This window comes from Hypanus sabinus, chromosome 9 (genome assembly GCF_030144855.1).
Source record: "Hypanus sabinus isolate sHypSab1 chromosome 9, sHypSab1.hap1, whole genome shotgun sequence".
In the NCBI taxonomy this organism is placed as follows: domain Eukaryota; kingdom Metazoa; phylum Chordata; class Chondrichthyes; order Myliobatiformes; family Dasyatidae; genus Hypanus; species Hypanus sabinus.
In genome coordinates, this window is record NC_082714.1 from 43585259 (window position 1) to 43613068 (window position 27810).

The following is a 27810-nucleotide window of genomic DNA, read 5'->3' on the forward strand; positions in this document are numbered from 1 at the left end:
TATAATTAATAACCTGCTCTGTTTGTCCTGCTCTTGTATAGCAGGTATATCTGCCAGAATGATTTCTGCTTGTTCCCTTTAGTCAACTAATGTGTAAGCACTTTTGGCCCCTCCTTTTTCTCACTAACTTAGTGTATCATGGGTATAGTCAGTGTGCTCACAGCTTTTTACCCTAATGTTGTTGCCCAATCAGATTTGTCTGATGTCAATTGGTGGTCATGCTGTGCATGGTTTACTTCCACATCTGCAGTTCTCTATTATTTTGAACTTAAGAAATAAAAATAGGATTAGGAACAGGCAAGAAGCTTTCACAACTTTGCTCGGGAGATCTATAAGACCATAGCTGATCTTTTTACCTAATATCACTTTCTTGTACAAACACTGCACCTGTTGCTTTCTGCTAATAGTTCAAAATCTGTTTGTATGTCTTGAGAATATTTTGTGACAGAATCTCCACAATCTACTTCAGTAGAGAATTCCAAATAATCCCTACTCTCGGTGAGGAGAAATTTCTTCTCATTCTGGTTCTGAATGATCATTTTGAGACTGGCACCACAGCAAGGCGGTGATCAACTTTGCGTCTATTTTGTCATGTCCCTCAAACTTCCATATGTTTCAAAGAAATCCCATTATTCTAACCATGGAGACGCAGTCAAATCTTCAATAACCAGATCAATTCCAGGGAACCTTTTGAGTATTTGTTCAAAAAAAATAAGTGGGTCACGACTGTACATAATTGAATCAGGATGGTTTTACTTTGTACTCAAATTCTCTTGTAATAAATGTCCATGTGTTATTTGCTTTCTTAATTGCTTGTCGTGCGTATATATGAATTTTCAGAGATTTGAGTATAAAGTTACATAGATTACCCATAAAGCTGTCATTTTTCAATATCTTACCACTTAAATAGCCTTTTATTAAGCCTAAAGTGCATAATTTTCTGTTTTCCTACAGTACATTCCATCTGCCATGCCCTCCCAAAGCTTCTGCATCCTCCTGGCACCTTGTACTGGCCTAGCTTGTATCTTCAGCAGACTTGGATATATTACATTCAATCCTTTGTCCAACCCATTAATCTAGATCTTCACTTCCTGGGAAACTGACGTTTGTCTTGGTGCTGTCCGGCTACTCAGACTACTCTTAGTTTGGGAAGAAGATGGCGCCAGTGAACAAATGACACAAGACGACATCTTCCGGACGTTTCGCAAAACAACTTCTTTTACATCTTTTTCTTTCAATTGTGGTTCTGCTGCTGTTGGAGCCCGTGATCTACACTTTGGCATGTTTTCAGGCCAATTGAGCAATCTGGCGCTTTGCTGTCTTTAAGGGTGTTTGGTGAGGTTTCAAGTGAAGTGTGCAGCCTCAAGGCCAAAAGGCTTGGAGATGGAGTGCAAGCCCATGATTGACTCTATTTCTCCCCGATTAAAGTGTCAAGGAAGATTGAAATCATTGAGGTGAGAGCAGAAGGCGAGTGGGTGTTCAGTGCTGTCTTATCAGCCTCTTACTCATTGCTGCCAGAGGAAGGTGTCTGTGTGTGATGGTCTGTCTTTTCCTCTTGCTTGATGGTGCCGGAGTCCAGGATCTTGGGCAAAGTTTAATTGACATGGTTTGTGGGTTGAGCTCTGTTGTTCTCATTACGATGTGTTTCTGGTCACATTTTGTTTCTATTTTCTGTATTTTTGATCAGGGCAGACTGGCTCTGCTGCCTGCGGATAATGAATGACACGGCATTAGATTGAACTGAGTAATACCGGGCTCTGTCTGTGACTTTGTGGGTTGGTGTTTTATATTCTGTGTTTTTCCACTCGTTTTTTTTTCACATTTGTATGTTTTTTTTGTGGGGGTGGTTTGGGGATGATGTTTTTCTTTGAACTGTTTCCATGGTTTTCCCAGGGTTGTATATTGCATTCATACTTTGATAATAAATGTACTTTGAATCTTGAACTTATTTGTTCCTATTGTTTTCTGCCTGTTAACTAATCTTCAGTCCACTGGTGTTTGTTACTGCAAATAGAATGCAATCTAATTTTGTTTAATGATCTCGTGATTGACATCTAAGTTTCCCTAAAGCTTTAAAAGCATCACGTTAACTGGTTTTCTACATTTATACTTGTTTCTTTTAATCTTTTTAACATAGTGTGGTATTCCCAAAATGGTGATATGTAAATAAAACAGATCAGTACTGCAACAGTGACACTGACTATTATTTTTAAAATTCCTATAGAATTGCTGGGTGATATTTTAAAAGATCAACCTCTAGAAGCTGATGGAATAGATTCTGTTATTGTTGTGGATAATGTACCTCAAGTTGGACCAGATCGGCTAGAGAAACTTCGAAATGTTATCCAGAAGATCTTTTCCAAGTTTGGGAAAATTACAAATGAATTTTACCCAGAAACAGATGGGAAGACTAAAGGGTATGTTTCCTTTTAATATACACTTGGGTCACAAGCACATTAGCTTTATTTCTGTTAAAACATCATTGTTGAACCAAATTATATTGAGTTAAAGCATCATGCTATATCTTGCTGGTTAAATGCAAATGGTTACACAATGAATCCTCGTACATTTGGGATGCATGTAAATATGAAAATCCCAATATTGTAATCTCATTTGTCAATGACTTTCTGGGGGATATCTTAAAAGAATCTCTTGTTTCCATATTTAATGCAGGAGACAAATGGAGAGACTATAACTGAGGCAAAAGAGTATTGAGCTAATGGACAGTATCTGTATTGCCTAAGAGGCTAGCTGTCTTGGGGTGAATTAAAGTCAAGTTACTTTTTATTGTCATTTCGACCATAACTGCTGGTACAGTACATAGTAAAAAATGAGACAAAGTTTTTCAGGACCATGACACAGTAAAAAAACTAGACGACTACGTAAAAAAACAACACAGAGAAAGCTACACTAGACTACAGACCTACACAGGTACTGCATAAAGTGCACAAAAGCAGTGCAGGCATTACAATAAATAATAAACAGGACAATAGGGCAAGGTATCAGTCCAGGCTCTGGGTATTGAGGAGTCTGATAGCTTGGGGGAGGAAACTGTTACATAGTCTGGTCATGGGAGGCTGAATGCTTCGGAGCCTTTTCCAAGACGGCAGGAGGGAGAAGAGATTGTATGTGGGGTGCATGGGGCCCTTCATAATGCTGTTTCCTTTGCGGATGCAGCGTGTAGTGTAAATGTCCGTGATGGCGAGAAGAGAGACCCCGATGATCTCAGCTGACCTCACTATCCGTTGCAGGGTCTTGCGATCTGAGATGGTGCAACTTCCAAATCAGGCAGTGATGCAGCTGCTCAGAATGCTCTCAATACAAACCCTGTAGAATGTGATGAGGATGGGGGGGGGTGGTGGGAGATGGACTTTCCTCAGCCTTCGCAGAAAGTAGAGATGCTGCTGGGCTTTCTTTGCTCGGGAGCTGGTGTTGAGGGACCAGGTGAGATTCTGTGCCAGGTGAACACCAAGAAATCTGGTGCCCTTAACGATCTCTACTGAGGAGCCATTGATGTTCAGCGGGGAGTGGTTGTTCTGTGCCCTCCTGGAATCAACAACCATCTCTTTTGTTCGCATTAAGAGACAGGTTGTTGGCTCTGCACCTCCTCTCTGTAAGCTGACTTGTCATTCTTGCTGATGAGACCAACTATGGTCATGTCATCGGCGAACTTGATGATGTGGTTTGAGTTGTATGTTGCAGCACAGTCGTGGGTCAGCAGAGTGAACCACCCCCCCCCCCCCCCCCCGGTGCTCAATGTGATGGTGTTGGAGATGCTGCTCTCGATCTGGACTGACTGAGGTCTCCCAGTCAGGAAGTCTAGTATTCAGTTGCAGAGGATTTTCTCCAGGGCCTGTCAAGCTGTGACCTTAGATCTTGTGGGAGGCTAGTGTAGAAATTGCAGGGGCCCTGGCAGAGATGTTTAAAGCGTCCTAAGCCATGAGTGAGGTGCTGTAAGATAGCTGATGTTGTTCTGTTGTTCAAGAAAGACTCTAAGAGTAAGCCAGCAAATTATAGGTCAATAAGCCTGATGTAAAGTCGTGTATAAATTATTGTAAGGTATTAAAAAGTTATTTGGGACTGCAGTTATTTGGGACACACTGGGACTAGTGCATTTTAGCCCAATTAAGTGGATGCCCCAGTTAGCCAAAGTTTCATGGAAATAGTTCAAACTACTGTCAAAATAAAGTCAAACTACTGTTTAACTGAATAATATATATTTTAAATGAAATGCAGAATAAATTAGGGTACTACAAAAACTGCAGTAGCATATAGCTGTATTAGTTCTTAATAGGTATTGAGGGAAGAACTAATCCAGTGTACACGTTCTTTTGATTGACTAAATGAGCAAAATCAACACTGACACCTAGTGCAGGTAATTGCCTTCAAACAATGCTTTCAGCAATTTCATCCTTCAAATTATAATTTTCATTGTAATGCTCTAAGTGGTTGCCAGTACCTTCCAAGTTCTTTGTAGGTCCTAACTTCTTGAGGTAGTGAAGGATTCATTTTCATTCCCGGGCATTTCTGGCATCTCCAAGCCTGAAAGCTTGAAACCGCAGTGAGAAAAAAATTTCTGAATTGTCTTGCTGCTTACTACTCGCCAACTATCAGTGACAATAGTCATTGCTTTTTGAACACAAGTGCACGCAAGTGAAGTTATTTTGGAAGTGTTCTAAGCATGGTGTAGTGTCTAATGGGGCCACATGACATGCACACAATTGATGTTTGTTAGAAACTGTTTGGCAATTATCTCCTGTCCTAATAACTTGCACAGTGTCCCAAATAAATGAAGAGAATTCTGGCTATTTTATGGCTTTGTTTTTGATCTTTTTTGTACTAAATAGGCAGTTGCCCCAATTAACTGATGGCCCACATTAACCGAAATCCACTGTACGATGATTTGGATAGGTTAGAGATAGTTAGACGTTAGAGATGGTCAACATGATTTTGTGTGTGGCAGGTCATGTCTAACTAATCTTAGAACATTTTTGAGATAGTTATAAGGAACGTTAAAGAAGGAAAGGTGGTGGACATTAAAAACATGGACTTTAGCAAAGCCATTGACCAAGTCCTGCAAAGGACATTGGTCTGGAAGGTTAAGTTACTTGATATTCAGGATGAAGTAGTCAATTGGATACAGCATGGGCTTAACGGGGAAGTCAAAGATTGGTAGTAGAGTGTTGTCTCTCTTGTGCCGGATGGATTGGTGCTGGGTTTATTGTCGTTTATCATCTTTGTGGTTCAGATGATGATGTAAACGGATCAGCATATTTGCCGATAACACCAAGATTGGGAGCATTGTAGGCAGTGAGAGAGGCTATGAAAGCTTGCAGCATCGTGTTGCTTAGCTAGAAAAAATGGCAGATGGAACTTATAAGTGTGAGGTTTTGTACTTTGGGAAGACAAAACAGGATAAGACTTGCAGAATGAATAGTAAGACACTGAGCTATTGAGTAGTATCAATTAAATTCACCTGGGAATACAGATCCATAATTACCTGAATGTGGCATCACAAATAGATGGGATTGTAAAGAGGATTGGTGAGGCTGAATTTGGAGTATTGTGTGCAGTTTTGGTTACTTGCCTAGAAGAATGATTAGAGGCTTGAAAGAGTACAGTGAAAATTCACTTGAGGACCTGAATTATAAGCAAATGTTTTAAGATTCTATTGAGTACAGGAAAATGAGGAGAGACCTTAAAATTGAGGAGTATAAATAGGGTGAATGCTTACAGGATTTTTCTCCTCAGGTTAAGTGAGAATAGAGCTAGAGGTCATGGATCCAGAGTGAAAGGGGAATCTGTGGGGAAACTTCTTCACTCATATAGTGGTGGAAGTGTAGAAAGAGCTACCAGTGCAAGTGGTGGATGCAGGTTAAATTGTAACGTTTAAGAGAAGTTTGAATGGGTGCATGAATGGTTTAGACAGGTATGGGACCAGGCAGATCAGGTCGGCATGGACTAGATGGGCTGTAGTACTCAATAACTAGTGTTGGCTAGACTGGGCCCTGGATCAATATGCCCTTTCATTTTAGTGACCGATGTATGGCTGTGGGAATTAAAAATGAAACAAGTTTTTTTTTGTGTTATGTTCACTGAATATTTTTTTAAATTTCCTGTATTATATTTTTGAAATCTTTTTATTAATTGCATGTATGCTTTGAATATAATGGTTGGGGGTATTGTGGATAGCGTGGAGGGCTGTCAGAGGTTGGCATTGATAGGATGCAAAATTGGGCTGAGAAGTGGCAGATGGAGTTCAACCCAGATAAGTGTGAAGTGGTTCATTTTGATAGGTCAAGTATGATGGCAGAATATAGTGACTCTTGTCAGTGTGAAGGATCAGAGGGATCTTGGGATCTGAGTCCATAGGACACTCAAAGCTGCTGTTCAGGTTGACTGTGGTTAAGAAGGCATATGCTGTATTGGCCTTCATCAATCGTGGAATTGAATTTAGGAGCCGAGAGGTAATGTTGCAGCTATATAGGACCCTAGTCAGACCCCACTTGGAGTACTGTGCTCAGTTCTGGTCGCCTCACTACAGGAAGGATGTGTAAGAGTGCAGAAGAGATTTACAAGGATGTTTCTTGGATTGGGGAGCATGCCTTATGAAAACAGGTTGAGTGAACTCGGCCTTTTCTTGTTGGAGCAATGGAGGATGAGAAGTGATCTGATAGAGGAGTATAAGATGATGAGAGGCATTGATCATGTGGATAGTCAGTGATCATGTGGATAGTGCTTGGGAGTAGGTACAGAGGATATGTCAGGGGTAAGTTTTTTACTCAGAGAGTGGGTGAGTGTGGAATGGTCTGCCGACAACAGTGGTGGAGGAGGATATGAAAGGGTCTTTTAAGAGACTTTTGGACAAGTACATGGAGCTTAGTAAAATAGAGAGCTATGAGTAACTCTAGTAATTTCTACGGTAGGGACATGTTTGGCAGAACTTTGTGGGCCAAAGGGCCTGTATTGTGCTGTAGGTTTTCTGTTTCTATATCCAGAAATGTTGGAAAATCTTATGAGCTTTCACAGAAGAAAGGGGAGTTTCTAGGAAGGAGTTTATACTGCCCTGCCTATGTCATCTTATTTGATTGAGGTCCTGCCACCATCTAGCCTCATTCTTGAACTCCAAGGCATTCTTATCTATAAGGTTGGAACAGCAGGAAATCTGAGCTGATGCTGGAGGCTGTCCTGCTGATCATTTGCAAGATTTTTTTGAATTTATTTTTGGAATTGTTTTCTTTAATTGATAAAGTAGGAGTTTTTGTTCAAGTATTTTCCTGCACTATTAGAAGGCCTTTTTATTAGAATTGTCCTAAGCTCTAATGTTAAGAAACTGAATTTGACAGGAGCCTTGGAGACAAGTTGGAGGAATTGCTTTAAATTTTGTGACCTTTTTAAAGAAAGAAAGTAGTGCAGAGGTTTAGAAAGAGATTTTGAGTTTGGATTGCAGCCAATGTCATGTCATCGGCAAAAAGCAATATAAGTCAAGAACATGTAAGAGGCTATAATTGGAGTGCAAATATCTCGGGACTATAATACTGGAAGTGATTTATGTAGATAATAGATTGTAAAACTGCAGTGAAATTTGAAAATAAATTTTAAGTAGAATTTAAATTGTGTGCAATTGTAGAACAGAGGAATTTTTCTGAAATTCTAAATTAGTCAAAATGTAGGAGAAGTACAAAAGGAACCTTCCTGAAAATATTTCAACACAAAGCTTAATGGAAGTAATGATGTTGGAATCAGATTTATTACTACTTGTGTATGTTGTGAAATTTGTTGTTCTGCAGCAATATGATGCAAAACAAAAATGCTGTGCAGGAAGCCATTATACTTCACCTTAGAAATATGACTTTTTCCTGTGCTCAGATAAAAGAGACTGAATTCTAAACATTGTGTAGCTATTTTTGAGTCTGATCTGAAGTTTGCGCTTCAGTTTTTGTATGATATGACTTGACAATCCATTCTCTGTAACGGGTACTAAGTGTTTAAAAGGTTTGGTGTGTAGCCAGTAAACATTGAGGCAACACTTTTGTTTCCAGGTACATTTTCTTGGAATACAGTTCGCCAGCTTTTGCTGTGGATGCTGTAAAAAATGCAGATGGATACAAGTTAGACAAACAGCATACCTTTCGTGTCAATCTCTTCACAGACTTTGATAAGTGAGTGTGGACTATTTCTATTTGGGGGTAGGAGGAAGCAGAAATTTTAATTTCACATTTTAAATTCACAATTTTAATGGTTCACATTGAGGGCTATTAAGAAACAAATGGACTGAGGTTAGGGGTATTAAGTGGGACTATGGGCATTGATCATTTGTGAATTAAATTTATTGAATTTGCTTAATTTATTTAAATGCCAAGAACCTGCTTGTTGCTGAAGCATTCATTGACAGAACTTCCTTACAGCTACATTCAATATGTATTTTCTTATCAGATACATGGATATTAGTGATGATTGGGAAATTCCAGAGAAACAGCCTTTCAAAGATTTTGTGAGTATTTGTGGTATTTTAAATCAACAATACAGAGATGTATTTGTTAAGGTATTATGAATGGAAGCTCTTTTTAAATTGCACCAACATATAACTTTAGAGATCTGTGGATACAATAGAGGCTTTTAAGGGACTCTTGGATAGGTACATGGAGTCTAGAAAAATAGAGGGCTATGGGTATCTCTAGGTAATTTCTAAAGTAAGTACATGCTCGGCACAGCATTGTGAGCTGAAGGGCCTGTTATTATACTGTAGGTTTTCGATGTTCTATTGAGCAGTGTAAAGGGATTTAGATTCAACATGAAAATGAAACCTGAACCAAGCAACAGCAGATCCTTTTGAAAGCTTTATCCCTATTTCAGAAGTAATTATAATATCTTGGCAGCTATCTGTATTGGGCAAATAGTACTGATGATTTTAATATCACAAATGTTGGTTACCACAGTGTCATTTAAAAGATAATAAACAGCAATGGCTAGTTTGCAAAGTCCAAACAACTGTTTTCACTTTTTAAATCACTGAATTGCATTAACAAATTAAACATGTCCATTATAAACAGTGCAACTACAATAAGGGGAAAGTTCTATTTTCAATTCTGCCGTTTAAAAGTGGACACTTTTACATCTAACCATTAAAAGTTAGCCTTATGTTGTATGTTATACAGGGGAATCTTCGATACTGGATAGAGGATCCAGACTGCAGAGACCAATGCAGTATTATCTATGAATCTGGAGACAGAACAGCTATCTTGTGGAATGATATAAAAGAACCCGTCATTATTGAAGAGCGTGCAGTGAGTATCATTTGAATATCAATATTGAATTGCAGGGGAATTTTGAGAGAACTAAATATGTAAAACAAAATAATTGTACCAAGTTAACAAGTTTGTGGTTTTTTTTGCTTGTATAGTAAAGTAAAATGGATTGATAGCAAAGGGAATCTTAATTCTTTTGTCTAAGCAGTGGAGTTCTGCAGCCACCAATACTGGGACATCTGTTTTATGTAACTACATATAAATGTAGGTGGGCTGATTTTAGTTAAGTTCAAAGGTTAAAGAAATTGACATCCTTCCTTACTGTGCGAAACTCCATCAAAGATTATAAACCAGCTGGAGATACGGTCAAAGAAGTGGTATATGGAGTCTAATCCTGACAAGTGTGAGGTGTTACACTTTGAGAGATCAAATGCACAAGGAAAGTATATAGTAAATAGCAGGACTTGAGCGATCATATACAAAACAAACTTTGGGTGCAAGCTGTAGCTCCCTGGAAAAGGAAACATGGATAAATAGTGTGGCAAAGACATCTAATAGCATGCTTGCCACTGTCAGTTTGGGTGCTAAGTATAAAAGTCAAGGAATCATATTGTAGTGTTAAAACTTTTAAGTCCCATTTGAGGTACTATATGTAGTTCTAGACGCCACATTGGGGGAAGGATATGGAATCTTTGAAGAGGGTGCAGAGCAATGTTTCATCTAACTTTTAGCAGTCGGTATGCGGAGAAATCTTATGTTGTGCAAATTTTTTTCCTGTGACAAAAGTATGTGTGCACTGAATGCACACATGGCACAGTTTTTGTCAGTTTACAAAATATTTGACATAAAACTGCACAGAATAACAAAATACATATTCTGTTAACTAGTTAACAGAAACATTTAGCTAAAAGATTATTTTCAAAAAGTATAATTAATTACTTCATTATTTTAGGTAACTAACCTTTTGTGCTCACATTAATTCCCTTTGTGCGCTGGTTGAAAAATGTGTGTGTATGCGCACAGCTTAGAGGGAACATAGGTGCAGAGTAAGTTCATTAAGATGCCAGGATTAATAAGTATTAGCTATAAGAAGAAGTTAGACTAGGAAATATAGTAGAAGTCTTTAAGATTATGAGAGGCATAGATGGGGTAGATGGTCAAACATTTCCCATTGAAGAAGTATCATGTACTAGAAGCCATAGCTTTAAGGTGAGAGAGAGAAACTTTAAGGGAGATGTGTGGGGCAGGTGGGATGTGCCTGGAACATGTTGCCGGGGGAAGTGGTGGAGGCAAATATGAAAGCAATATTTAAAAGTGTTTAGACAGGCACATAGACAGATAGAGGGTTGAGGGATATAGACCACTTGGGGTTAGCTTAGGTTGTCATTGTGGTTGGCATAATCATGGGGCCGTAGGTTCTGTCCTTGTGTTCGACTGTTGTATGGAGTACCTTGTGGCCAGTAACAGACACCACCTTGCTTAGAGTACTGTGTACCGTGAAATTTCTATGTTAAATCCACTAAGCTAAGAACATCAAGAGGTATAGATGTAGACCATTCAGCCTCTTGTTCCTGCTCAGACATGGTTGATGTTTTACATTTGGGTCACTTTGACCCTATACATTAATATCTTAAATTCTCTCTGTTGAATATGCTTTGGGAATGAGCTACCACAACCTTATGTAGAGAATTACAAAAACTCACTATCTGCTTGATGCCGATAGTTTTCCTCTTTGTTTTGACTGGCTTACTACATGATTTGTGACTTGACTTGGGGATTGTATTTTCTCCAGCTAGGATAGTGCTAACTCTGCATGAATCCTGCTTGGATTTCTGTGAATTTGTATGTTTCAATGAGATGATGACTCATTCTTCTGAACTGCATTATGGGGCCTATTTGCTTCATCTTTCCTCGATCATCCTCGGAATAAACCTAGTGAATGTTCAATGCCCTCTCAACTGCAGAAGTATTTTTCCTTACCAAGGAGAATGGAATTGTTTAGTCTTCAGGTGAAGTCTTGCCTGGACTGTATATAAAATTGAATAGAAGATTTTTACCATAGAATCGTAGAACATTACAGCACAGAAGCAGGCCTTTTGGCCCTTCTTGGCTGTGCTGAACCACTTTTCTGCCTAATCCAGGGGTGGGCAAACTTTTTGACTTGTGGGCCACAAAGGGTTCTAAAATTTGACAGCGGGGCCGGACCAGGAGCAGATGGACGGAGTGTTTTGGTAATACACCTCATAAGAGAAAATAAAATATCATGGGATATGTAGAAAATATGTGCTTTAATTTCAATTGAAAATGAACAAATGCATTACAACAAAATATCTGTCTTTGAAGTCCCATGGTATTTAGCTATTTATTGAAATGACTTTTAAAACACTGAAAATTAAATGAATAAAATGCAGCTTTTTTTAATAGTAACAGTTATTATTTTAAAGCACTGAAAATTCTGTTATCCTTCAAGATATTATCATCATCACTCTCCTCCTGCCTGTCTTTATTTCAAAAACGGTAGGAGATGCAGGTCTACTTGTCCTGCTCCTTCTTATTCAATTGTCCCCTGTGCCAAAACTCAACAACGACCAGCACAAGGACAGAACAGTATGCCAGTATGCGGAGCGCGTTATTTGATCTGGAGCGCATTTTTTATTTTGAGAACGTATGTGCACCTGCGCACTGCTCATGTCCATCACTTAACAGAAATGGCATGTAACATGTAAGGCTTATTGAAAAAAATATTTTCAAGTGCATTTTTTACATAACACAACGAAGAAACTTATTTTTAATTTCAGTGGGAACAGTGTTGTTGGTCTCCCTTTTTAGCCAGCGCATCAAAGTCTGGATTTAGTTTTGTTGTGGCGATTCTCAGGATGGATCTGAGGTGTTGGTCAGTTAACTTGGATCTGTGGCTGGCTTTGTTGATGTTCATGACGCTGAACACCTGTTCACACAAATAGGTCGAGCCGAAAGAGTAAAGCGCAAATGTGGAGTAATACGCTGCACCTCAACAAAGGTCAATGTGCAGCGCTAAAATTACGACACGGAGTCGGTAACTGCAGTCGAAGAAAAAAACTTTATTCGAAATCCCCAGCCTCACTTTTCAGCCTCCCTCAACCTGCCCCCTGTGGCACAGAGGCTCCAAAGCTCTGTACTCGCAAATCCCCGCAGGCTATCTCCCTTAGCCGGAACGCTGGCTAATTGTGAGCCGGTTCGGATGTGCTAGGAAATGGGTCGCCACAAATGTATATAGAGTGCGTCATCTATTGGGAAAGCGCCAGAATTGCGGGGAAAAAACGTTAACAAGGTTTATTAATATAATTTCATCAAGTTCTGCGGGCCGGATTAAAAAGCTTAACGGGCCGCATATGGCCCGTGGGCCGTAGTTTGCCCATGCCTGGCCTAGTCCCACTGACCTGCACCTGGGCCATATCCCTCCAAACCTCTCTCATCCATATACCTGTCCCAAGTTTTTCTTAAATGTCAGAAGTGAGCCCGCATTCACCACTTCATCTGACAGCTCATTCCACACTCCCACCACTCTCTGCGTGAAGAAGCCCCCCCCCCCCCCGTAATGTTATCTTTAAACTTTCTCCCTTCACCCTTAACCATGACCTCTGTTTTTTTTCTCCCCTGGCCTCAGTGGAAAAAGCCTGCTTGCATTCACTCTATCTATATCCATCATAATTTTATACACCTCTATCAAATCACGCCTCATTCTCCTACGCTTCAGGGAATAAAGTCCTAAACTATTCCACCTTTCTCTGTAACTCAGTTTCTTAAGTCGCAGCAACATCCTTGTAAACTTTCTCTGCACTCTTTCAACCTTATTAATATCCTTCCTGTAGTTAGGTGACCAAAACTGCACACAATACTCCAAATTCGGCCTCACCAATGCCTTATATAACCTCACCAAAACATTTCCAACTCTTACACTGAATAATTTATAAAGGCCAATGTACCAAAAGCTCTCTTTACAACCCTGTCTACTAATGACACCACTTTTAGGGAATTATGTATCTGTACTCCCAGATCCCTCTGTTCTACTGCACTCCTCAGTGTCCTACCATTTACCTTGTACGTTCTACCTTTGTTTGACCTTCCGAAGTGCAATATCTCACACTTGTCCCTATTAAAGTCCATCTGCCATTTTTCTGCCCATTCCTCAACTGGTCCAAATCCCTCTGCAAGCTTTGAAAACCTTCCTCCGCTACACCTCCAATCTTTGTATCATCAGCAAATTTGCTGATCCAATTTGCTACATTATCAGCCAGATCATTGATATAGATGACAAATAACAATGGACCCAGCACTGATCCCTGTGGCACACCACTTGTCACAGGCCTCCACTCAGAGAAGCAATCCCCCACTACCACTCTCTGGCCTCTCCCATTGAGCCAATGTCTAATCCAATTTATTACCTCTCCATGTATACCTAGTGACTGAATCTTCCTAACTAACCTCCCATTTGGGACCTTTCCTGGTAACTTCCTCAAAAAACTCTTAATAGATTGGTTAAACATGACCTACCATGCACAAAGCCATGCTGACTGTTTCTAATAAGTTCCTGTCTATCCAAATACTTGTAGGTCCTATCTCTTAGTATTCCTTCCAATAATTTATCTACTATCGATGTCAAACTTACAGGCCTATAATTTCCCGGCTTACTTTTTGAGCCTTTTTTAAACCTTTCCACTGCTGGCTCCTTAGTGGGACTGATTTGCCCTGCCTGAAATCCACAATCAATTTCTTGATCTTGCTGACATTGAGTGCAAGGTTGTTGTTGTGACACCACTCAACCAGCCGGTCTATCTCCTTTAGTCTTTCACCACCTAAAGAAATTTGTTTCCTACTAGTGTGGATGATGGTTCCACTTTATATTTCATCTGCCATGTTGCGTTATTCTTGATCCCTTCATTTAAATCATTGAATATAGTTTGTGAACAACTGGGGCATGATAATAATTCTGGTGGTTGTGACCTCCCAATCTAAGAGTAACCTGAGTATTTCTATTTTCAACCACTAATCACTTCCCAGTTCACACCAACATACTATCCTTGTATAATGGATTATAATTCTTAATAATTTGTTGAGTGTCTCTCTATTGAAGACCTTCTGGTCAAATTTTGCCACATCAGTGAATTTATTTTTTTTAAATCTGTTTTATAATCTCTTGCAGATTAGTTTATTGCTCCATTCTATTGTTATTTTTGATGTGTTTCCTTCCCATTTCCTTAATTTTCCGCATATTCCCTAGCACAGTTGTTCTCACCAGTTTATAGCTCCTTGTGTAGAATTTGAAATGTCAGAAGATGATAACCAGTACATTCACTGTCTCTATCAGCACCTCCCTAATTCCTAGAATATGGGTTAACATGTTATAAGGATTTATTGCGCTTTATTCCCATTAGTTACTGAGATTAATTTCCTTGAACTCGTTTACTCTGAGCCATTAGTCTTTTACTACTGGAATATTTTGTGTGTCATCTTCTGTTGGAAAAAAGCATAAAACCATTTTATTTCTCTGCTGTTGCTTTATTTTCCCCAATGTATTTTTTGCTTTCTCAGTCAAAGCAACCCCATCAAATTCTGATTTTTGACTTGATAGAAACCTTTTGTTTTTACCTCGCCTATTGTTGTATTTGGGTTTACTTTTTGATTATATGCATCTTCCATTGATCCTGTCTTCACTCATAAACCATGGATAGGTCACTTATTCTATTCTTCTTTGCCTACAGAAGGATAAAATATTATTTGTAAGATGTTAATTGTTGAGATATTAACTACTGCTTTGGAGTTTTTATAGCCAGTTCATGTCATTTGTCTTGGCAGTTTACATTATTCAGATTTAAGACATAGATGTAGATTGAATTTAAGTTACCTTCAATCTAGTATAAAATTGCAACATGTAATGATCACTGTTGGCTAAAAGCTCTTTAATCGATAGATTATCAAAATTAACAGATTAAAGCTTTTTTTCATTACACAATGCTAGAGTGAAAGTATTAAGCTCCTTCTCTTGGTTCCTCAATGTTTTGTTGGAAACCATCTCTTTTACATTCCAATGAAGTGTTCTCTATACAACCACTGGTGATTTTTGTTCCACCTGTTTATATGTAGATTAAAGGCTTCTATGATACTGGATTTCTGTTAGATGCGCCTCCAGTTTCCTGGTTTGTAGATTAGTCATTATGTTTTCTGTGGTTTGGGAGCGCATGTACAAATTACTGCTAGTATTTTCTGTCACTTGCTGTAACTACTTCTACCCAAACTGTATTTTGTAAATGTTCTTACTGAGAAATTTCATCACTATTGCAGTTATTCTGTTCCTTAATATAAAAACTAATACCCTCCTTTTCTGCTTTTGTACTGTAGTCTGTTCTAAAAGTTACAATATTTTTATTCAGAAAAAAACAAGATTTACAGTGCAACACATAGATACATCTCAACATAACTTGTGTACATTCATATATTGTAATAAAATTGATCAAAATGTTATAACATAACACATAAAGGTATACCACTCTGTAATCAAAAATTTAAAGATAGGTCATACATAATAAAAGATTTTTTTTTTAGTTTTTACCTCCCTTTTAGCAAGAAGAGCAATCTTGCTTAAATGGAAGGAGTCTACTCCTCCTACACATCTTTAATGGCTATGTGATATTATGTCTTATTTAAATTTAGAAAAGATCCGCTGCTCAGTCTTAAATTCAAAACAATCTTTTTATGATACCTGGGGACCTTTCCTAAATTACTTTTCCAATTTATAAAGTTTAACAGTGCGCAGACTTTTTTGTATATTTTTATCTTTTCTTAAGCGAATATGCTTTTTTTCTAATTATCCATTATCATCCATCAGCTTTTTTCTTTGGTAGTTGGTAGGGGGTTGACTTTTTTTTATATATAAAAAAATATCCTGGAATGTTTAATTCGGTTTGTCATTTTGCAAGTACATTTCCATAATGGTTCTTGGGTTGTACTGATTCATTTTCATGTGTGCCATTAATTCATGAGCCTGTTATAAATGTTATAATTTGTATTCATTTGCTTACTGATAAATGGACTATTGTTTTATACCACCCACCCACCTTCCCCTTTACCTGGTCTCACCTATCCCCTGCGAGATTGTACTCCTTCCCCTTTCTCCCAATACCTTATTCTGACTTCTGCCTGACCTGCTAAGTTTGTCCAGTATCTGTGTGTGATGCCTAAACACTTCCAGGCATCGCGCTTTAACTTTGAATATTAATTATCGTGTCTGCTTTGAATAATCGCTGAGCAAGTTGTATCTGCTATAAGATGTTCAGGTTTGTAAATACTTTTATTATTGTTTACAGCGCTGGACAGAAACATATGTTCGTTGGTCTCCCAAAGGCACATACTTAGCAACATTCCATCAACGTGGTATTGCTCTTTGGGGTGGGGAGAAGTTCAAGCAAATTCAGCGGTTCAGCCACCAAGGTGTCCAGCTAATTGATTTTTCTCCATGTGAAAGGTATTTATGTAAATGAAGACTAATAGCTTCCTCAATCGTAATTCTACATTTGTGCTCGGTGTTTTAGCTATGTTGTATCCTATAACTGAAGTGTGTTAAGTTTTTTAATAATCCATGAAAATTTTGCATTGGATTACCTATATTTATGTTTCAATAATGTATTCAATTTTATTATTTTACCTATACTTCTCTTTTATGCAGTGCTTCAAAATGAATAATCTATTTGTTCAGCAGTCAAACAATATACATTACATTATAACAATCTTTTTTGGGACAGCAGTATGGACATATGGAATTGAAATTTAATCCTGCAATGGTGATGCAGTTGTGATGTGGAAATGTGGCCACGTTTGCTATCCATTCAGGAATGCAGTTCTTTCACTAGCTGAGGTGCAGTATTCAGCAATAGAAATGCAGGCATAAATATAGTGCAATTTTTTGTAGTCTTAGTGAAGTTTGAGGTTAGAGTGCAATGTACTCATAAGACTGACTATAATGAGGATCAGAAATGCTTTTCATACCCAGAGTCCAACTCAAGCAATTACTGGTCCAAGCTAAGTTACTACCTAGCAAACATATTGTCAAGAAATATTCAAGCTCTTTGTATGGAAAGTACCATGCTTGTCTTGCGAGGCATTTCTGAGCGAGATCTGATTCATTTGCAGAAATCAAGGGTAGCTTGATGTTTGTGCTTAATGATAATTGGATTGAGATTGTATTAACAAATCCACAGCAGATTTTGGTTGTGTCTGAACTTGTAACTCATAAATAGATTAGTACAGAAAACTAGATATTTTAATTTAATTTCCTTCTTTCAAACTCCTTTTAACTACCCTACTTTAGCAATTTTATTATTAATTGAAGTTTGTTTCTGACCATTTTGCAAATGTTTTAGTGCTGCTGATGCTAATGCCAGTAGAGCTAAAGAATGAACGTGACTTGGATGTATTTGAATGCTAACAATTTGTTTCTTTAATTACCCTTCAGGTATATGGTGTCATTTAGTCCTCTAATGGACACAAAAGACGACCCTCAAGCCATTATCATTTGGGATGTATTAACCGGCCATAAGAAGCGAGGGTTTCATTGTGAAAGCTCAGCCCATTGGCCAATATTCAAGTAAGTATGATTTCAGGAGTGCTTCTGTGCCAGAAGGTAATTAAACCTGAAGAAAGTAAATTTGTTTTTTTTTCCTTTTTGTTATTATTAAGTTTTGTAGATGTTCACCATTTAAACACTTGCATTGTTCCTGTCACCTGTTTTGTATTTCAAGAAAATAATAGCTTTTTTTTAAAACTCAGAGGCCTCAGCTGTTCATTCACAAAACACATGAATTCTGTGCAGCAAATGTGGAATTCAGACAATTTAATTGAACTGGGCTTATGAAGTTGACTTTTATGACCATAACTCCAGATTGTCATGAATTTCTATCTGATGCATTTGTGTTCTTCATGAAAGGAACTCTGCCAACTTTGTCCTGTCTGGTTTGTATATGACTCCAGACCCTGGCTGGTGTGGTTGGATTACCAAGATATTGGTCCATGCAATTCAGATTGGATGAACAGAAAATGTAGGCTGTGGTATAAGTAGTAATAGTGTTGTGGCGGCTCATTTCCTAGCGTATGCGAACCGACTCACAATTAGATAGCCTACGGGGGTTTGCGAGCACAGAGCTTTGGAGCCTCTTCGCCATGGGGGGCCGGTTGACAGAGGCTTAAAAGTGAGGCTGAAGTTTTCGAATAAAGTTTTTCCTTCGACTGCAGTTACCGACTCCGTGTCGTAATTTTAGCGCTGCTTGTAGCACACCGCTACAATTGGTGACCCCGACGGTCCAAACGATTTTTGGACCAGAAATGACCGACGCCGCCTCTGTTCATGTGGTTTCGTTGAAGCTGCCGGGTTTCTGGACACAGCGCCCGGACCTATGGTTCCAGCAAGCCGAAGCCCAATTCCACGTTCGCCGGATCACCTCAGAAGACACCCGCTACTACTACGTGGTGGGCTCCCTCGACCAGGACACAGCTGCCCAGGTCGCGGAGTTCGTACAGTCGCCCCCGGCAGACGGCAAGTACACGGAATTCAAAGCCCTGCTCCTCAGGATTTTCGGACTCTCACGGCGCGAGCGGGCTGCCCGTTTACTGCACCTGGATGGCTTGGGCGACAGACCTCCATCGGCTTTAATGAACGAGATGTTGTCTCTGGCCGAGGGACACACAGGCCTCATGTTTGAGCAGGCATTCCTGGAGCAGCTGCCCGAGGACATACGCCTGCTGCTGTCCGACGCGGATTTCAGTGACCCCCGGAAGGTGGCAGCCCGGGCGGACTTGCTGTGGAACGCCAAAAAGGTGAGCGGGGCGTCCATCGCACAGATCACCCAGCCACGCTCCCGGCAGCAAACCAGTCCAGGCCCGGCCGCAGAGCCCACTAACCCCCGGCCCAATGACCACTGGTGCTTCTACCACCAGCGGTGGGGCGCAGAAGCCCGCCGTTGCCGCCCGCCCTGCAAGTTCCCGGGAAACGCCAGGGCCAGCCGCCGCTGATGGCTACGGCGGCTGGCCATCGGGATAGCCTCCTGTATGTGTGGGATAGCAGGTCGGGACGCCGCTTTTTGGTCGATACTGGGGCTGAGGTCAGCGTTTTACCTCCGACAAGTTACGACACTCGCAGCAGGGCACCGGGTCCCCCCCTGAGGGCCGTGAATGGCAGCACAGTAAGGACCTATGGCACCCGTCAGGTGCAGCTACAGTTCGGCCCCAGCCAGTTCACGTGGGACTTCACACTGGCCGCCGTAGCCCAACCGCTTCTGGGTGCGGATTTTTTGCGAGCTCACAGCCTGCTGGTTGACCTGCCCAGGAAGAGACTGGTACACGCCGAGACCTTTCAGACGTTCTCCCTGGGCGCGGCCCAGTTGCCAGCCCCTCACCTCGGCTCCATCACGCTGTCCGACAACAACTTCACCAGGGTCCTGGCGGAGTTCCCATCGGTTCTGGCACCGCAGTTCACAGCAGCCATGCCCAGGCACGGCGTACAGCACCACATCCCGACACAGGGACCACCCCTCCATGCCCGTGCTCGGCGGCTTCCCCCGGACAAGCTCCGACTGGCGAAGGAGGAGTTCCAGAGAATGGAGGAATTGGGGATCATCCGGCGGTCCGACAGCCCCTGGGCTTCCCCCCTGCACATGGTGCCCAAAGCGACGGGGGGCTGGAGACCGTGCGGCGACTACCGCAGGCTGAACGAGGCTACCACACCGGACCGCTACCCTGTGCCGCACATTCAGGACTTTGCGGCAAACCTGCACGGCGCCCGGATCTTCTCCAAGGTCGACCTTGTCCGAGGGTACCATCAAATCCCGATGCATCCTGACGACGTCCCCAAGACGGCTCTCATCACCCCGTTTGGCCTCTTCGAGTTCCTCCGCATGCCGTTCGGCCTGAAGAATGCCGCACAGACGTTCCAGCGGTTAATGGACGCGGTGGGACGGGACCTGGACTTCGCGTTCATCTATTTGGATGACATCCTCATAGCCAGCGGCAGTCGTCAGGAGCATCTGTCCCACCTCCGTCAACTCTGCGCCCGACTGAGTGAGTACGGTCTTACAATCAACCCTGCCAAATGCCAGTTCGGACTTGATACCATTGACTTCCTGGGCCACAGGATTACTAAAGACGGGGCAACCCCTCTGCCCGCTAAGGTAGATGCGGTCCGCCACTTCCCCCGACCCACCACGGTCAAAGGCCTTCAGGAATTCGTAGGTATGGTCAATTTCTACCGCCGCTTCCTCCCTTCAGCTGCCCGGATCATGCGCCCCTTGTTCGCCCTGATGTCGGGTCCGAGCAAGGACATTACCTGGGACGAGGAGTCCGCTGCCGCTTTCGTTCAAACGAAGGAAGCTTTGGCTGACGCCGCAATGCTAGTACATCCCAGAATGGACACCCCTACCGCCCTCACAGTGGACGCGTCAAACACGGCAGTCGGTGGGGTGCTGGAGCAGCTCATCGCAGGTCGCTGGCAACCCCTGGCGTTTTTCAGCAAACACCTGCGGCCACCCGAGCTCAAGTACAGTGCTTTTGACCGGGAACTGTTGGCGCTCTACCTGGCAATCCGGCATTTCAGGTACTTCCTAGAAGGTCGGCCCTTCACCGCGTTCACGGACCACAAACCGCTTACCTTTGCGTTTACGAAAGCATCCGACCCCTGGTCATCCCACCAGCAACGCCACCTGTCCTACATCTCTGAATACACAATGGATGTCCGGCACGTCTCGGGTAAGGACAATGTCGTGGCGGATGCGCTCTCTCGCCCTACCGTTCATGCCCTTTCCCAAGGGGTAGACTTTGAGGCACTGGCAGAGGCACAGCAGGTAGATGAGGAGATTCCGAGTTACAGGACTGCAGTCTCTGGTTTGCAGCTCCAGGACCTCCCCGTGGGCCCAGGTGAGAGGACCCTACTCTGTGACGTCGCCACCAACCAGCCCCGTCCGGTCGTCCCCGCAGCCTGGCGGCGACGTGTTTTCGACTCCATTCATAACTTGGCGCATCCCTCCATCCGGACAACTGTCCGGATGGTTTCCAGCAGGTTCGTTTGGCACGGACTCCGCAAACAGGTCAGTGAATGGGCCAGGACGTGCATGCACTGCCAGACGGCCAAGGTTCAGCGGCACACCAAAGCCCCACCGCAGCAGTTCCATCCCGCCCACCGGCGTTTCGACCACATTCATGTGGATATCGTGGGCCCCCTGCCAGTGTCGCGCGGAGCGCGTTACCTCCTGACTATCGTGGACCGGTTCACAAGATGGCCAGAGGCGGTCCCGCTCACCGACACCACCTCCGAATCTTGCGCCCGAGCCCTGATCGCCACCTGGATATCCCGCTTTGGTGTACCAGCCCACATTACCTCCGACAGAGGCGCCCAGTTCACCTCCAGCCTGTGGTCAGCTATGGCCAGCCTTTTGGGGACTCAGCTGCACCACACCACTGCCTACCACCCACAGTCGAACGGGCTAGTGGAGCGTTTCCACCGTCACCTGAAGTCGGCCCTCATGGCCCGCCTGCGAGGAGCCAACTGGGCGGACGAGCTTCCCTGGGTCCTTCTCGGCATCCGCACAGCGCCCAAGGACGACCTGCACGCCTCGTCGGCCGAGTTGGTATACGGCGCGCCCCTGGCCGTCCCCGGGGAGTTCCTACCAGCCCCGAGGGGGCAAGAGGAAGAACCCGCTGCAGTCCTGGGCAGACTTCGCGAGAAGCTCGGTAACCTGGCCCCCATACCCACTTCACAGCATGGGCGGCACCCGACCTGCGTACCCAAAGACCTACGGAACTGTAAGTTTGTGTTTGTACGAAGGGGCGGGCATCGGCCACCGCTGCAGCGGCCATACGAGGGGCCGTTTACGGTGCTCCGGAACAACGGGTCCACGTTCGTGCTGGACGTTGGGGGGAAGGAGGAGGTTTTCACGGTGGACCGCCTCAAGCCGGCCCATGTGGACCTGGCGCAACCGGCCGAGTTTCCGGCGCCTCGGCGCAGAGGCCGACCTCCCAAGCAGGTTCTGGCCCAGGCTGTGGACATTGGGGGGTGTGTCGCCGGTTCTGGGGGGGGGTTATGTGGCGGCTCATTTCCTAGCGTATGCGAACCGACTCACAATTAGATAGCCTACGGGGGTTTGCGAGCACAGAGCTTTGGAGCCTCTTCGCCATGGGGGGCCGGTTGACAGAGGCTTAAAAGTGAGGCTGAAGTTTTCGAATAAAGTTTTTCCTTCGACTGCAGTTACCGACTCCGTGTCGTAATTTTAGCGCTGCTTGTAGCACACCGCTACAGTGTGATCATTTGAGTCAAGTATGATGTTCTCCTAAGGCGTTGTCTACTGGTATTTCCTCACATAGTTGTAGAGGCTGATCGGTATCTGCGTATTCTGGTGCAGTGTGAGCAAGAGTGAGTGGTGGTTGAGGTCAATGGTTGGGTCTTTTGGTTGTTCGTTCTCCCATTTTGCAGCTGCCACATGTTCTCTGCAGCACAGCAGAGGTTGTTCTCATGTAATACAGCTCCCTCCTTAACAGATTTCATCTAGGTATCTACTGAGCACAATATCTTTTCAGTTTTTTGATGTAGCTCTCGAGACATATTTGTTAAGACATTATTATTGGAAGTTCTTTTTTAATTGTACCAACATATAACTTTAGAGTTCTGCGGACACAATAGGGTCTTTTAAGAGACTCTTGGATAGGTACCTGGAGCTTAGAGAAATAGAGGGCTATGGGTAACCCTAGGTAATTTCTAAAGTAAGTACAGGCAGTCCCCAAGTTATGAACGTCCGACTTACAAGCAACTCGTATTTATAAGCGGCCTGCCATAAAGCCTATTATATTGAAAATTCGAGTTAAATACAATGGTTCGTAATAAACGAATGCACGCACTACTGTGTGATGCTCATGAAAACATTGCGTGGCTTCAGCAGTTCGTCGGCTCGAGGAAGGAGAACATTATCCGCCATTTTAACACTGTTTTGAGTGTGTAACTTTGTATTTGGCTTAAACTTTTCACTTATTTACCATGTCTCTGAAGTGTAAATCCGATGCAAGTGCTGTTCATGCATCAAAGAAAAGGAAAACAATCACGATTGAAAATAAGGTGGAAATAATAAAGCAATCGGAAAGAGGTGAAACACCATCGGTCATTGGAAAAGCATTAGGCTACAGTTGGTCAACAGTTAGAACAATTTTAAAGGATGAAGTGAGAAAATGGACCATGTGAAAGGCCCTGGCCTGATGAAAACTACAATTATTATTAAGCAATGCAGTGGTTTGATTATTGAAATAGAAAGGCTATTGATACTTTGGTTAGACGATCAAAATCATCGTAATATTCCTATTAGCCTTACTTTACTGCAAGAAAAGGCTCGGAACCTTTTCAATGAATTGAAAGCTGCACGTACAGCAGGTGAAGGTGATTGTGATGAAGAACTTGTTGCAAGTAGGGGTTGGTTCAGTCGTTTCAAAGCGTAGGCAAATTTACATAAGTAAAGTGCAAGGTGAAGCAGTGAGTGCCGATGTAAGTGCTGTGAGTGATTTTCCTGAAACGTTTAAAAAAAATTATTGAGGAGGGAGGTTATTTGCCAGACCTTATGGAACTAGAGCAGCAGATGAGAGCATTTGAGGAAGAAGAAGACTGGGACCTAGGAACTCCAGAACTGAAAAAGTTTGTGGCAAAAGAGTTAGTTGAAGCTTTCCATCTCATTGAAGCAGGGATAGCAAAGTTAGAGGAGCAACATCCTAATAGAGAGTGGTTCGCCAAAGTTCACTGTGCAGTTACTGAGGACCTCAGCTGCTACAAGGCTATTTATGACGAGAAAAAGAAAAGCTCTGTACAAGTCTCCCTTGATGCCTACTTCAAGAAATTGACTCAAATAGTAAACCCCCCCCCCCCCCGCCCCAAGCAGCAGAATCAAGTCCCTCATAATGTTACCTCACAAATGCCCCTTCCGGTATGCAAGACATCAGTGGAACCATATGTAGTTACTTTTATTATTACTGTATTACTATGTTGAAGATGTATTGAAGTGTTCTTATGTGTTTTATATGCATAGAAAGGTAAATATATACTGTATACTAAAGACAAACATTTGACTAACTGATGTTAAATAATACTGGATGTACCTGTTCTGACTTAAGTACAGACCTGACTTAAAGACGGACTTCGGAATGGAACTTGTTCGTAACCCGGGGACTGCCTGTACATGTTCGGCACAGCATTGTGCTGTAGGTTTTCTATGTAATATCAACTTTCTTCAGGCTGATTTTGATGTTGTATTTGGGTGTTTCCTTTCCCACCAGGGCTCCCTGATTTACCATTGAAGAAAAAATTAAAATGTATGTGCAAGGTGCAACCCAGCTCTTCTTCCCCCCATGCCCTACATCCTTTCTGTGCTAAGACCATATACTTAATTGCTCAGCTTGATCGTATTTCTTCCCACCCCCTTTCAATTATCATGGTATTATAAACTCAGCATTATCCTCTTCATTTTGACTTACCAGGACAGTATTCCTCGTGTAGTGCTGAATTTTCTCCTGTACAAAGTTTAAATGTCATATGATGCCAACCTGAGCACTGCCTTCAGTAATGCAGACGGCAATTTGGACTGTAAAGAGCGTCATGTAAATAGTGATTTAAATGTTTCTTCTTCAATAGGTGGAGCCATGATGGCAAGTTTTTTGCACGAATGACACAAGATACTCTTAGTATTTATGAAACACCTGTGAGTATATCTGTTAACTGCTAGGATTTTTAAATCTTTGAATCATGAAGTGAACATGTTTAAATTTTTGTCTTTAAGAATGTTTCTCAAGGACAGAATACAACCAGTGATAGTGTAAGATAGAATTCGAGTCATACAAGTATTACAGCACAGAAATATGCCCTTAAGCCCATCTAGTCCACGTAGACCTGATTTTCTGGCTAGTCCCATCCACCTGCACCATAAGCATATCCCTTTAACCCCCTCCCATCCATGTACCTATGCAAACTTCACTTAAGTGTTACAGTTGAACCCATGTGTACCAATTGAACTGGCTGCTTGTTCCACACTTGCACCACCATCTGTGTGAAGAAGTTTGTCCTCAGATTCTCCTTAAATATTTCCCCTTTCACCTTAAACCTGTGACCTCTACTTCCAAGAAACACAAACAAAATGTAGGAGAAACTTAGCGGGTCAGTTACTGTCTATACAAATAAACAAACAGTTGACCTTTTGGGCCGAGGCCCTTCTTGAGGACTAGAAAGGAAAGGGGGTAGATGCCGGTATAAAAAGGTTGTGGGAGGAGAAGGAAGCTAGCTGGCAGGTGATAGTTGAAGTTAGGAGGGCGCGAAAAGTAAAGAGCTGGGGAAGAAGGAATCTGATAGGAGAGGAGAATGGACTGTGGGAGGAGAGGACTGGGAGGGTGATAGGCAGGTGGGAAGAGGTAAAAAGCTAGATTGGGGAAACAAGGAAGGGGGGGGGATATTTTTTTTTTCACTGGACGGAGAAATTGATATTCTTGCCATCAAGTTGGAGGCCACCCAGATGGAATAAGGTGTCACTCCATCACCCTGAGGGTGACCTCGTCTTGGCACAAGAGGAGGCCATGGGCCAACGTGGGAATTGGCATTAAAAATCCACCAGAAAGTTCTGCTTTTGATGGGTGGAGCAGAGATGCTTGACAAGGTGGTCCCCCGATTTACCTTGGATCTCACCAGTGCAGAGAAGATGGGGAGCACTGGACACTATCGATGACCCCAGCAGAATTGCAAGTGAGGTGTTGCCTCACTTGGAAGGACTGTTTGGGGCCTTGAATGGAGGTGGTGATTGGTCAGTAGCACTTAGCCGGCTTATAGGGCTAAATGCTAGGAGGAAGATTAACGGGGGGGGGGGGGGGGGGGCGGGGTTGAATGGATCAGGATATGGTCAATATTACCTCGGGAATTGGTAGGTTTAAACAGATTGGTTGACAATTTGTCTCCAGAGATGGAGACAGATTGAGAAAGGGAAGTCTAGACTCTAGTCTCACATAATCTGAGGAGAAAATCTTGCATGCATTCATCCTATCCATATAAATAATGTTGCATACCACTATAAGATTATAAGATATCCCCTCATTCTGCGCACAGAGGAACAGAATCCTAAACTATTCAACCCTTCCCTACAATTAAGGTCCTCAAGTCCTGGCAACATTCATGTAAATTTTCTCTGCACTCTTCCAAATTATTAATATCTTTCTTGGAGGTAGGTAGCCAAATCTGCGCACGATACTCAATTCCACTTCACCAAATTATTGAACAATTTCAATATAACTTCCCAACTTATGTACTCAGTGCCCTGGTTTATGTAGGCCAATGTGCCAAAAGCACTTTTAGAGAATTATAGATCTGTGTTCCCAGGTCCCTTTGTTTGATTCTACCACGCACCTCAGAGCCCTAACATTCATTGTCTTGCCCTGGTTTGTCTTCCAAAGTGTAAAACCTTACACTTACAAATTCTATCTTCCTTTTCTTTAACCCACTTTCCAAGCTGATCAAAATCATGCTGCAAGCTTTTATAACCTTCCTCGCTGCCCACTGTGCCCCTATTCTTGGTGTCATCCACAAATGTACCGATCCAGATTACCACATTATCTAAACCATAAAGATGAAAAACTGTAGTGGACCCAGCCCTAAACCACGCAGCGCAACGGTCTGCAGACAGGGACAAGACTCCATTACCAATCTTTGACTTTTCCTGTTAAGCTAATGTGATATCCAATTAACTCCTTCATTCTGAATGTCAAGCAACTTAACCCTTCAGGCCATTATCCCATGCAGGATTTTGTCAAAGGCAGTGCTAAAGTCCATAGGCAATGTTCACCACCTTTCCTTCATTAACCTTCCTTATAACTACCTCAACGGAACTTAAGATTGTTTAGATGTGTCCTGCCACGCACAAAACCATGTTGACTATCCCTAACCAACCCTGTCTATCCAAATCCTCGTGCATCTTGACCTTCTGAGTACCTTTTAATAATTTGCATAATGTTGACATCAGGCTCACTGTCCTGTAATTTCCCAGCTTATTCTTAGAGCCTTTCTTAAACCATGGAGCAATATTAGCTATTCTCCAGTCCTCCTTCACTCACCTGTGGCTAAGGATGTTTCAAATATCTTTACCAGGGCCCCTGTAATTTCTGCACTAACCTTCCATAAAGTCTGAGGAAATAACTTATTAGGCCCGTATCCACCTTAATTCACTTCAAGACAGCCAGCATCACTTCTGCAAAGCAGATACTGTTCATGACTGTGCTGCTCTTTTGCCTCTGATATATAATCTCTATGTTTGTCTCCAGTGTAAGTAAGGAGGCAACATTCTTATTTTATGATCCTCCCCCCCCCCCCCAGAAAAATTAAAAGGTGTGGAATTACCTGCATTTACCAGGGAAATAATGTTTTCATTTTTTCCCACCAAAGTGATAAAATGCTGCCTAACCCTCTCTGCATTTTCTATATTTTTTGTTTTGCGTTATTTATTCCCAATATCTGTAATACGCAGTTGCAAGAAAAAGT

At 42.3% G+C, this 27810-nt stretch overlaps 1 protein-coding gene across 1 annotated transcript in view; it reads left to right on the forward strand.

The window, feature by feature from the left end:
- The window catches only part of eif3ba (eukaryotic translation initiation factor 3, subunit Ba), a 56594-nt gene that overhangs the window by 6697 nt on the left and 22087 nt on the right, over positions 1-27810 (forward strand). Inside the window, exons 2-8 of the mRNA XM_059979575.1 lie at positions 2225-2417; positions 8043-8162; positions 8437-8494; positions 9159-9287; positions 16592-16749; positions 17737-17868; positions 24931-24997. Of these exons, the coding sequence (XP_059835558.1) occupies positions 2225-2417; positions 8043-8162; positions 8437-8494; positions 9159-9287; positions 16592-16749; positions 17737-17868; positions 24931-24997 (857 nt within the window). The remainder of the gene's footprint in view (positions 1-2224; positions 2418-8042; positions 8163-8436; positions 8495-9158; positions 9288-16591; positions 16750-17736; positions 17869-24930; positions 24998-27810) is intronic.